The sequence below is a fragment of the Eriocheir sinensis genome, chromosome 19, assembly GCF_024679095.1.
Source record: "Eriocheir sinensis breed Jianghai 21 chromosome 19, ASM2467909v1, whole genome shotgun sequence".
NCBI classification, from domain to species: domain Eukaryota; kingdom Metazoa; phylum Arthropoda; class Malacostraca; order Decapoda; family Varunidae; genus Eriocheir; species Eriocheir sinensis.
The window spans coordinates 2,861,929-2,874,161 of record NC_066527.1 but is presented as its reverse complement, the minus strand read 5'-3'; the positions used below and the strand labels follow the sequence as shown (position 1 = coordinate 2,874,161).

At 45.5% G+C, this 12,233-nt stretch overlaps 1 protein-coding gene across 3 annotated transcripts; it reads right to left on the bottom strand.

Moving 5' to 3' along the window:
* Positions 1–412: 412 nt before the first annotated feature.
* Positions 413–11,507, bottom strand: LOC127000512 (uncharacterized). 3 transcript variants are annotated; one of them, XR_007754257.1, is made up of 6 exons: positions 11,361–11,507; positions 5,827–5,969; positions 5,282–5,440; positions 4,689–4,776; positions 2,030–4,553; positions 413–868 (listed from the first exon to the last, which is right to left on the bottom strand). XR_007754257.1 is itself a non-coding variant. In XM_050864246.1 (5 exons), exons 2-5 carry the CDS (start codon positions 5,964–5,966, stop codon positions 3,393–3,395), a joined length of 1,548 nt encoding a protein of 515 aa, XP_050720203.1. In that variant the 5' UTR covers positions 5,967–5,969; positions 11,361–11,507; the 3' UTR covers positions 413–3,392. The 3 variants fall into 3 exon arrangements, 2 of the variants coding, with proteins under 2 accessions (XP_050720203.1, XP_050720204.1); XM_050864246.1 differs by having other exon boundaries at positions 413–4,553; XM_050864247.1 differs by having other exon boundaries at positions 413–4,553; positions 11,312–11,479.
* Between the last annotated feature and the right edge of the window lie 726 nt (positions 11,508–12,233).

The window sequence follows — 12,233 nt, the reverse complement described above, 5'->3', positions numbered from 1 at the left end:
TAGACGAAGGAAACAAGTTGCATTTTTATGGATTTTCTGGATGATAATAAATCATTATTCGACACTATTCAACTTGTTTTTCATCATCCTGCAGATTTTAGCAAAACTGTCGCAAGAGGATCAAGTGGAGGAGTTGTGGGTGGAGGGAAAGACTATTGGACGGCAGCCAGTGTCGCACACGGACATCTTTGAGATGCCTGACGCCCTAATGTTTTTGATAAATTTCGCCGAAGGCGACACTGATACACCCGCGGCAGGTACTCAGTAAATATTGTAATGTAAAAAGAATTTTTCAAAGAGCCCATTTCTTATTGATTTCGCAGGGCTTTCATGCAAAAACGATTTTTGATGAGGATAAGCTTCCGCACGGCATTTATTTTCTCTCGTTTACATATAAATAAAACAAGGAGAATGATCAGCTACACTTTTATTAACAATAATCTCACTTATTGGATTGAAGTGTAAATGTTACCAGTCCCAGAGAAACACAGGTAATTTACGATACTTGAAAGAATAGCTCAAGCTTCGTGGGCCCTGTGACCCTATCGCTGGTGACACCTGCTAAGAATTAATGTACCTCATATATTCTCTCTCTCTCTCTCTCTCTCTCTCTCTCTCTCTCTCTCTCTCTCTCTCTCTCTCTCTCTCTCTCTCTCTCTTTATAAACAGGGCTTACAGAAGATTGTGCTAAAGTTGAAAGTTTTAATCTTCATCTATCTATAGCTACATACAAGACACACATTGAATTACTGCCTAGAAGTCCTAATCCAGCTGTTCACCTCCCGCTTGAAGTCTTGAAGTGACGCGCGATGGTGGAGGTCGGTGTGGCGAACAAGCTGGTTCCACAGGCGGCTGTAGTCTCTTAAACCTGGTAAGGGAGTGATGGCAGGGCCTGTTTCAGACATTTCCTAGCTTGTGTCATTACTTCATGAAGTCATCACATACTTTGTTCGTTGAAGAACATTTTTGGGGGAATTCGTATCATGAAGAGGAATTTATTCAGTTTAACATCATTAATAAGAAAAGTTACGAATAAAATTACAAAAATGGTAAAGTAGATGTATCTTTAATTGATGTGTAGATACAGTGAACCCTACACTATGGACCGGACACTTGGCCCAGCCCGGTCATTAAGTCGTGAGTTTTGGAAAATCAACCGCTTTGGTGTGAATCGCCATAATTCCCTTATTTCTGGGGATACAGAAATGTTTTTGGTATCAATCGACGGCAAAAGGGCCGAAAACAGGCTATTTTGTGACGGCTCGACGACAAACTTGGAATCGAGCTATCAAAAAATCCTTCGAGCTGGTCAAACTACATTGCCAAGAGAGGCTACATGCTAAATTACAGCCTTCTAGAGGCAATAGCAATGCCACACTAGACAAAAATGGCAGTGTCTGGAGTTCGTCAAAATCGCTCTCAAAAGGGTTTACGTTTCGAGCTCTAGCGACGAAACTATTGGGAGTAGGGAAATGTTATGCATCATATTGGAAAGCACATCGGTAGGGCTAAATTATTTGTTAATTAAGATTTTTAAAATTCTAAAAAAATGAGTGGGTTTCAAGGTTGGGAACTCAATTTTTTTTCAGAGTCGATTTTTATTCGATGTTTTACCCTTTAGAGTCGGTTTTTGAGCCCGGTCGCTTATTAAAAACATAGCCCTTCTATTTTGCCGTCGATTGATACCAAAAACATTTTTGTAGCCCCAGAAATAAGGGAGTTATGGCGATTCGCACCAAAGTGGTTGATTTTCCAAAATTCGCGGCTTAAAGACAAGGGCGTTGCAAAATCAAGAGTCCGCCGTCCATTACTTGAGATGTCACGGGTAAATATAATGAACATAATTCATAGTTCTTAACCAGTTGTCACCCTGGTGTGACTTTACTTACAAAATATGAAAGTGCGCGTAATTTTGTTCATACTTCCAACCTTTGTAATTAATTGTTTTCACAAATAATGTACAATAATAAAAGAAAATAAATGTGTAATATAACTGGGTGATAATATTACTGGAAATGCTGATAATAACCTATAGATGGAAAATTCCAGTGTATGACAGTGCGGAGCGGAGCTATGTGAAGGGCACCTGACGTCAGCAGCACGCGGGGTAGGAGGGCGCGGTTTGTTCCTGTCTTCTATGGGTCTTGGTTCATCGGACAGTATCCATGCTCGACAGTCTTTTAGCTCCAGAAGCAGCGTCTGGCTGTTGTGGAGGTTCGTGAGGGCCACAACCCGCCTGCTTCTCCCTCGGGTGTAATGAGAAAGTTCCTTCAATTAAACTATACTTAAAAAAAAAGAAAAAAAAATCTGCTAATGCTACAAAGAAAATTATTGTCCTGCAAACAAACATAATTCTTTCTGAATTGACGCAGCATGAATCGGTGTGGAAAGGAGTCTTGCGTCACAGCTGCCACCACAGCCGTCGCTTGTATACATACAGTACCACTTATGTGAAAACGAGCCCGGCCGCTGCGGGGTCTCGGTCAACACGCGGCCCAGCCGGTGGAGCAGCCCACGGCCTCTCGCCGCCTGGTAGCTACATTCAGTCCGTCTCTCTCTGGAAATAGTCTTGTTAGGTGAGTCTACAAAAGTCAATGGACAGTTTGCTACAATAGCGGAGTGGGCGAGCTGCGACAGCATTAGTGCCGAGTAGCGAGAGTCGAGCAAGAAACTTTGAAAAAGAATAACGCTTAAGAGTAAACTTTGATAGCCGGAAAGTATCAGTGTGATCTAAAACAAATCAAGTATGCTGGTCTGGTCATTTTTGTGAATTTTCCGCTAGTAAATACCTCAATCCAGCAAGAATCACCATGCAAAGAAGTGCAAGTATAGTGTAAAGGAATTTGGAGACGTTCAAGTTATTGTAACACTGAACCTGAAAGAAGAACCTGCCGGACCGAAGCGACGAAGACTCGAAGGCTGTTCCATAGACTAAGCTTGGGTAACCTACGTCACAATACAAATACTTGTCGAAGTCATTCGGAACATCAGCGTCATTCCTCGTCATAGTAAGGCCAATCACTACTTAGCCGATACTACCTTTGACCTATCGTATCAGCTTTTGTATGTGTCTGATGGAAGGCACTTTTCATCAAACACGACATCTCAGTGTCACGGAACACTAAACTGATTTAGTCCGAGAAGGAGGAAATATGAAACTCCGACGCCGGTTACCGAACTCTCCACCAGCCAGGCGGAAGGCACGCGCCCTGCCCTCCGGGTGGAGGGCTCGGCGCCCCACTGCCAAGCGGGATTATGGGGGCTTTTCCGCGTCGGGCGGGTCATTACAAGTTAATCAAAACATTCGAATTGTCAACGTCAACTCACGTCATAGTAAGGCTAGATAAGGCTTTTCACTACTAAGCCATAACTCCTCAGGAGAACAGTTACCATTAATCCACCATTCTGGAGATATCATGAAGCATGGCGACGTTTTTCTGAAGAATCCTCTCAGCCACACTCCTGGTAATGGCCGCTGTGGAGTAAGCGGCCTGGAGGCGGGCCTTGCCGCGGGAGGAGAACAAAGCTTGTCCCACAGCAATTTTCTCGCTTTGAACGCTCATGTAGTTGCCCTCCATTGTTATTTGAACATTTTTGCCCACGCCTTGCTGTGGAGAGGCCTTCGGAGAGTAAAGGTTTGAGAAAATGTAGTCACAGTCATAGACAGGCGGAGATTGACTGGACGTAGCCTCGAGCGTGAATCCCTGCGCCTTCAGCATCGCCTCCAGCACCCTCTGTTCACACATGTAGTTTTTGCTCAGCTTCTCGCGGAGCTCGGTGTCCAGGCGCTGCAAGTACTGCCAGAAGTCTTTCTTTACATCACGTGGCGTGGAGGTGTACTGCGAGATGGGCATGGCGTGGAAGCCAAGGGGAAGGCTCTTAACGCCCTTCATTAGTCGGCGGCTATCGACGGGGTGTCTTGTGGAAAGGTTATAAACGTCTCTTTCCAACCCCCCCTCGCGCGCCAACTCCATCATGGACACGTTCAAGGCAGCAATGAAGCAGGAGTTGAGGGTGGCGCCAATGGAGCGAGACTTGGCGGCGATCTTCTCTATCATCTGATTGTCGAGGAGCACCGGCTGCAGATACTTCGTAGATTGATTTGCTTCGTGTGCTTCATTTGGGACGCCATAAGCTTCCATGAGCAGGGGAAGATGTTTGCTCATTGAAAGTTTTCTGAGGGCCTCCGTAAGCCTCTCAGGATCACTTTCCAGTTCGGCCTTAATCCTCTTTTCTTCTTCTCTGACCTCCACGCTGTCACGGAGCTCCCCGACCGGCGTGGTGTCTACGGGCGAGCCCTCGAGGAGGCTGTCGAGGATGCCGAGAAGTAGATTCTTCATTGTTATCATTACCACGCCGTCACTGAATGCGTGGTTGGCGGATACGAAGAGGTGACAGTGATGTGGGAAGGCTGCCTTCACCTCGGGGAAAGCACAAGGAGCGTCGGCAGGGCACGGCATGAGCCGAGCTTTCCACAGCGGCCCCTCGTGGAGGTTGAACGGTGATTTTTCTATGGCGGCATGTTCCTCCTCAAAGTCTGTTCCGCTTACCACCTGGAAGAGAAGGGTCCGTATTTAGTATTGGTTTGCCAGCATAATATTCAAGCTTGAGTTTTACTTGTCAGCAAGATACGAGGGTGGAGGCTTGTCATAATGCATTTTACATCATAATTCTTAAAGGTGCAGTACCTGAAAATCCAGCTTGCGTTGCGGCATGTCAGCGAGCCACAGCTGCCCTTGACGCTGTCGGAGGCACAGTCTGAGTGACGCGATCTTGCTGTAGGAGGAATTAAAGGGCGTTAAGACCATGTATGAGGTCAGCATAAATGCATTCATACGAGTCAGAAACCGTGCATCAACAGACTACTCAGCATCTGCCTAAGAGGAAAACTGCCATTTAAATCTACACTCTCTAGAAAGGCGAAAGTTGCGAGGAGACCTTATCGAGGTCTATGAATGGATGAAGGGCTTTAATAAAGGGGATGTCAATAGGGTTCTGGTGGTAAAAGAGCCAGGTAGGACGCGTAGCAATGGTTTCAAGTTAGACAAATTCAGATTCAGCAAAGACACAGGCAAGAATTGGTTCACCAATAAAGGGGTGGATGAATGGAACAGGTTTGGCAGTCATGTTGTGGGTGCCAATACCATAGATACATTCAAGAAGAGGTTGGATAAATTCATGGATAGTGAGGTAAGATGGGGTTAGGATTACAGGAGCTGCCTTGTATAGGCCAACCGGCCTCTTGCAGACTCCTTACGTTCTTATGTTCTTATGTTCTTACTCGTAGACGTGGCCGAGCGCCGCCTCCATCAGGTCAGGGGTGATGGGCGCCTTGGAGTTGAGGGTGATGGTGCTGGTCTGGCTCAGGCCGTGCTCCACACTCACCATCATGGCCTGCGTCCTGTCGTCCGCCGGGAACCTCCACATCAAAGCCTGCTCGCTGTGGAGGGGAGACAGAGCGGGGTTACTATACTGACGACCTCAAGTTGTTGCGTATGTTGCTGCACTGTGCGAGGGAGGAAGTCCTCCAGCCTCCTCTTAGGAGCTGAAGAAATTGATGGAACTACTGAATCAGCAGTCATTGTGTGTGTGTGTGTGTGTGTGTGTGTGTGTGTGTGTGTGTGTGTGTGTGTGTGTGTGTGTAAGGATTCATGACGTTTCATTACTACTCAAACTGCAGTATGTAAAAAAATGAATTTTATTTTTCTCGACGCTTCTGGATTTTCTTATAAGACAACCCACACAAAAAAGGCATTTCTTGTTCTGAAAGTCTTAAAGCACACTCCCAAGACACCTTAGTTATGAATCCCTCTCGCGATGACTCACTCGGCGGGCTCGGCGAGGGTGAACGAGGTCTCGGAGACGAAGTGATCGACGCGCGTGCTCGTGGTGATGGTGGCGGCGGGCGCCCTCAGGGAGACGCCGCCCCACGCCCGGCACACACTGAGCGTCGCTGTACGAAGCATGACCTGGAGAGAGAGAGAGAGAGAGAGAGAGAGAGAGAGAGAGAGAGAGAGAGAGAGAGAGAGAGAGAGAGAGAGAGAGAGAGAGAGAGAGAGAGAGAGAGAGAGAGAGAGAGAGAGAGAGAGAGAGAGAGAGAGAGAGAGAGAGAGAGAGAGAGAGAGAGAGAGAGAGAGAGAGAGAGAGAGAGAGAGAGAGAGAGAGAGAGAGAGAGAGAGAGAGAGAGAGAGAGAGAGAGAGAGATAGAGAGAGAGAGAGAGAGAGAGAGAGAGAGAGAGAGAGAGAGAGAGAGAGAGAGAGAGAGAGAGAGAGAGAGAGATTACATGTTTACTTGTTAAGTTTCGTACAGTCGATTAGCATGTCTCTACCATACTTCCATGATAGAGGAAGCTTGTCACAAAGTAGGCAGTCACATACTCATTGCTGGTCACTTAAACTTGCTAAATATAAACGGGAACCACAGCGGCTCTAGCAAAGGCTTCCCGACAAAATTTCCTGACGCCCTTGATTGTTATATTCACAGGCCGCACATCGAGGAGAAAACAAGAGCCAGAGGCTTCCCCCAGGACAGCGCGTTGACACCTTGCGATAGGCAGAAACAACAAAGCCATGTCAGCGAAATAATCCAGAAAGTAAACAGAGTGATGGACCTCACCAACAGCTCCATGACTTCCTCAGCACAGACACATTCGTCATTCTCTACAAAGCCCTAATAACAGCCCCTCCTCTAGAGTATGCAGTTCAGGCATGGTCACCATCCCTGAAGAAGACATTTGAGGCCGTGAAGAAAATACAGCGGCGAGCCACCAGACTGGTGCCTGTAATAAGAGGCGAGCCACCAGACTGGTGCCTGTAATAAGAGGCGAGCCACCAGACTGGTGCCTGTAATAAGAGGCGAGCCACCAGACTGGTGCCTGTAATAAGAGGCGAGCCACCAGACTGGTGCCTGTAATAAGAGGCGAGCCACCAGACTGGTGCCTGTAATAAGAGGCCAGCCACCAGACTGGTGCCTGTAATAAGAGGCCACGAGACTGGTGCCTGTAATAAGAGGCGAGCCACCAGACTGGTGCCTGTAATAAGAGGCCAGCCACCAGACTGGTGCCTGTAATAAGAGGCCAGCCACCAGACTGGTGCCTGTAATAAGAGGCCAGCCACCAGACTGGTGCCTGTAATAAGAGGCGAGCCACCAGACTGGTGCCTGTAATAAGAGGCCAGCCACCAGACTGGTGCCTGTAATAAGAGGCCAGCCACCAGACTGGTGCCTGTAATAAGAGGCCAGCCACCAGACTGGTGCCTGTAATAAGAGGCGAGCCACCAGACTGGTGCCTGTAATAAGAGGCCAGCCACCAGACTGGTGCCTGTAATAAGAGGCCAGCCACCAGACTGGTGCCTGTAATAAGAGGCCAGCCACCAGACTGGTGCCTGTAATAAGAGGCGAGCCACCAGACTGGTGCCTGTAATAAGAGGCCAGCATGGAGTACGACAGAACTTTTTTCCGAAAATTACTAGACGGCATCAAAAGACTGCAAAGTCATTTTTAATAACGACTGTTATAAGCAAATTGGCAAAGGGTAACCCGCTGGGTCCGACCCTGAGTAACATTTTCTTATGCCATCACGAACGAAACTGGTTAAAAGACTGCCCGTCTGATTTTAAGCCTACTCTTTATCGAAGATACGTAGACGACACTTTTCTCACTTTTAAATCCCCTGACCTTATTTCTGTTTCTTGAACGCCTAAACTCGAAGCATCCCAATATCGAATTTACCGCGGAGTGAGAAAGAGATCACCATTTATCCCTCTTAGATGTTAATATAAAGAAGTGTAAAGACGGCTTCACTATTAGCGTTTATCGTAAACCAACTTTCACGGGTCTGTGCACACTATACACGTCAATCCTCCCATAAAGTTATAAAAGAAGCCTAATCACCACACTAACAACACGCATTTATCATATTTGCTCCAATTATTTCAGCCTCCATCATGAACAGTTACTGTACACATAATAATGTATTATGTAACAACGGCTACCCTATCCCATTTGTTGATAAAGTTATAGACAAAACTCTAAACCATACGGTCCTCCTCTAATCACCGCTTCGCGCCACATTGTCTACTTCCCAATAGTGTACAGGGGCCCGCAAAGCCTGCATTTAAGGAACAAACTCCTCAAGGTCATCCGTTCCTGTTACCCAAACAAAACCATACAATCCTTCTTCCACACTAAGGATAAAATACTCATGCACCTAGTCTTCTGTGATTTACAGTTACACGTGTGACAGCCGCCGGGCGTAACAGGTATTCACGAACACTTCGGAGCCTCACCCCGAACAGGCAGCTAAATCACCAAACCATCCCTCAGTGCTATTAGAGAGCACGCACACACGCCCGACCACTCACTCCACAGGATTCCTTTACGGTCATAGGTAAACCTCATTTTCGAGCGGCCTTACCCATCATGGAGACACTCCACACACACCTCAACAAACCCACCATCGGTGACAAGTCCACGTCAGCGGACCTGCTGTGTTCTCGAGGTATCGCTGCCCGCATACTATCATCTCAACCCACTGTTTCAGCTTCTCGTTGTAGTGCACTGATCATACAACGTTGCACCTCAATTTTTAAGATTATTATTTTAATGACTTTGGTTACCTTTATTTATGCTACATATCTCATCTGTCGTAACTGTATTTTTATAAGTAATCTTGAATGTTCTTAGTACTCGAGTTTATTTTATTTGTATTAGTAACGGTGTTTCTAATTACCTGATTAATTACGAGAATTCCTTACCTGTCACACTCATTTAAAGGATCAAATGAATGCAGCGATGTTTCTGAAAGCTCTGGTGCACACACACACACACACACACACACACACACACACACACACACACACACACACACACACACACACACACACACACATATATATAATATATATATATATATATATAGAGAGAGAGAGAGAGAGAGAGAGAGAGAGAGAGAGAATATATATATATATATATATATATATATATATATATATATATATATATATATATATATATATATATATTACAGAAAAGGAGACAGTTCAAGGGCGTGAAAAAAATAGAAGACAATAATGAAAAAAAACCGCTACTTACTGCTCCTGAATAGAGTACAGAGGAGTGGCCAAAAAGAGAGGTCAATTTCGGGAGGAGAGGTGTCCTGATACCCTCCTCTTGAAAGAGTTCAAGTCGTAGGCAGAAGGAAATACTTATGAAGAAAGATTGTTCCAGAGTTTACCAGCGTGAGGGATGAAAGAGTGAAGATGCTGGTTAACTCTTGCATAAGGGGTTTGAACAGTATAGGGATGAGCTTGATTAGAAAGTCGTGTGAGGCGAGGCCGCGGGAGGGGGGGAGGCATGCAGTTAGCAAGTTCAAAAGAGCAGTCAGCGTGAAAATATCGATAGAAGATAGAAAGAGAGGCAACATCGCGACGGAATTTAAGAGGTAGAAGACTATCAATAAGAAGAGGAGAGCTGATGAGACGAAGAGCCTTAGACTCCACTCTGTCCAATAGAGCTGTGCGAGTGGAGCCCCCCCACATGTGAGATGCATACTCTATACGAGGGCGGACAAGGCCCCTGTATATTGATATCAACTGCGCGGGGGAGAAGAACTGGCGGAGACGATACAGAACGCCCAACCTCGAGGAAGCTGATTTAGTGAGAGAGGAGATGTGAAGTTTCCAGTTAAGATTTTGAGTTAAGGATAGACCGAGGATATTTAGTGTTGAAGAAGGTGACAGCTGAGTGTTGTCGAAGAATAGGGGATAGGTGTTTGGAAGATTGTGTCGAGTTGATAGGTGGAGAAATTGAGTTTTTGAGGCATTGAAGGACACAAGGTTCCTTCTACCCCAATCGGAAATGATAGCAAGGTCTGAGGTTAAGCGTTCTGCAGCCTCCAGTCTGGAGTCATGTACTTCCTGTTGGGATGGTCTTCTATTGAAAGAAGTTGAATAATGCAGAGTGGAATCGTCGGCGTATGAGTGGACAGGACAGTTTGTTATGGAAAGAAGATCAGTGATGAATAACAGGAAGAGAGTGGATGATAGGACAAAGCCCTGTGGAACACCACTGTTAACCCGGTAGCAGCGGGGATCATGTTTCTTAATGATCCCTCTAAGCGAGAAAAATGAGAAAAAATCATCACTCACACAAACCATTTCATAATACATATCAAAGCATTTGTGATCAGATTATGTATCATCTATTTTTGGGGGTTTATATCATGGCACAAACTTGGCCTGTCCCTGTTACCAGGTTAATAAGTTTAGGGGAAAAACAGTGACCGTCTACCACCGCAGATAGAACGGCCGGAAAGGAAACTGGAGATAAAGGAACAGAGAGGGGTATATAATCTGAAAGAGGGCAGTTTAGAAAGCAAAAACTTGTGCCAGACTCTATCGAAGGCTTTCGATATGTCTAGCGCAACAGAGAAAGTTTCACCTAAACGGCTAAGAGAGGATGACCAAGAGTCAGTTAAGAGAGCAAGAAGATCGCCAGTAGAACGCCCATAGCGGAACCCATACTGGCGATCAGATAGAAGGTTAGAAGTGGAGAGGTACTTTTGAATCTTCCTGTTAAGGATTGATTTAAAAGATTTAGATAGACAGAAAAGTAAAGCTATAGGGCGATAGTTTGAGGGATTGGAACGGTCACCCTTCTTAGGCACAGGCTCTACGAAGGCGTACTTCCAGCAGGAAGGAAAGGTAGATGTTGATGGGCAGAGACGAAAGAGTTTGACCATATATATATATATATATATATATATATATATATATATATATATATATATATATATATATATATATATATATATATATATATATATATATATATATATATATATTGGGTAGGCGGTGGCCGAAGTGATAGCGTACTGGACCCACATTCGCCGCGTGATGGACGACGCGGTTCGAATCCTCACGCTACCACTCGGATTTTTCGGTCACCGCCGAGTGGCTTAAAACTACCCACATGCTGTCCTGAAGACCACCCATCAACCGGGACTCTAGAGGAAGCCGTCCAAGCGAATCAAGTACGAGTTCCGGGGGGCAGCATGAGCCAATGCAAGATGGTGCCACTATAAACACTCGCCTGCGCCAGAACAGGCTGGGCCGACCATCAGGCCCCACCTGGAAGAAGCCTTGGGCCGACCATCAGGCCCCACCGGGAAGATGCCTACCGGCGCAATAGGCAAAAACGTAAAAAAAAAAAATATATATATATATATATATATATATATATATATATATATATATATATATATATATATATATATAATTATATATATATAATGAAGTTTTTCCGATGTTTTACCTTCTCCCCCTTGTAGCAACGCTTGTTTGTCACGCCCTCAGCTACTCACGTGCTGTTAGCCGTGGTGTTGACTGGACGAGACTTGGGCAAAGAATGACTACTGTCGAGTGCGTGCTGGTCATACTACTTTAGGTGATAATAGGTGGGGCCCTCGTTTCGTTTTGTATTATTTTTTTCAAGTGTGCCACACACCGAGCTCAAGGTCTTACGTTTGAGGGTTTATAGATAATAGTGTGTTTTCCTTAGTTTGATGAACTCCCTTAGATAATATTTGTAAGGATGTATGCGGCAGCCAATAAGTGGCGTCGAGAGGCAATACGTCGTAGTATCAGCTGTTATCTCGTTTTACGTGTTTGGGTTTTTCTGAGGATGCCGTTCATGTATCAGATATGGGATATACGGAAACTTAGTCACCCTGAATGTAATAACTATAACATAGCTGATTTGTGAAACAGATTTTCAAATGAACCGTTATTCGTCAGACCGCAACACCAGAGACACGTACAACAAATACTGTCAGCAATCACAGACAATAAAGTCAGATCGTCAGATCAGCCCGCGTTCGTTGCGTGACCCACTCCTACACTCCAATGAATCCCGGGAAGGTACAAGTGTTTTATCTTCACACTATCAAAGAAACATCAGCATTCTGACTCGCAAAATGATTCATGGTGAAAATAGATGTATAATACATAATCTTTGGAAGTTCAGATTGAATTAAAACATCTTCGTGCCGAGTTAGCTGTGCACGTATTGCAGACACAGCGGCTCTTGGAGACCGGTGGTACTCACACAAGCCTTGCTGCAAACCGTCGTGTGGTGGCTGCCCCGAGTGGGCGGGGCGTGGGTGAACCATAGATGTTAGTTGGGCGGTGCTTTGGAAAAGAGAAAAGAACGGAGTGAAATTGAGAGACAAACGGTT

Excerpts from the sequence above, each read along its gene's own strand:
- LOC127000512 (XM_050864246.1), bottom strand. The coding sequence starts at position 5,966 with ATGCTTCGTACAGCGACGCTCAGTGTGTGCCGGGCGTGGGGCGGCGTC. Across the intron at positions 4,777-5,281 it reads GCGCTCGGCCACGTCTACGA|CAAGATCGCGTCACTCAGAC; the intron begins GTAAGAACATAA and ends TTCCTCCTACAG. Across the intron at positions 4,554-4,688 it reads AACGCAAGCTGGATTTTCAG|GTGGTAAGCGGAACAGACTT; the intron begins GTACTGCACCTT and ends CTTCTCTTCCAG.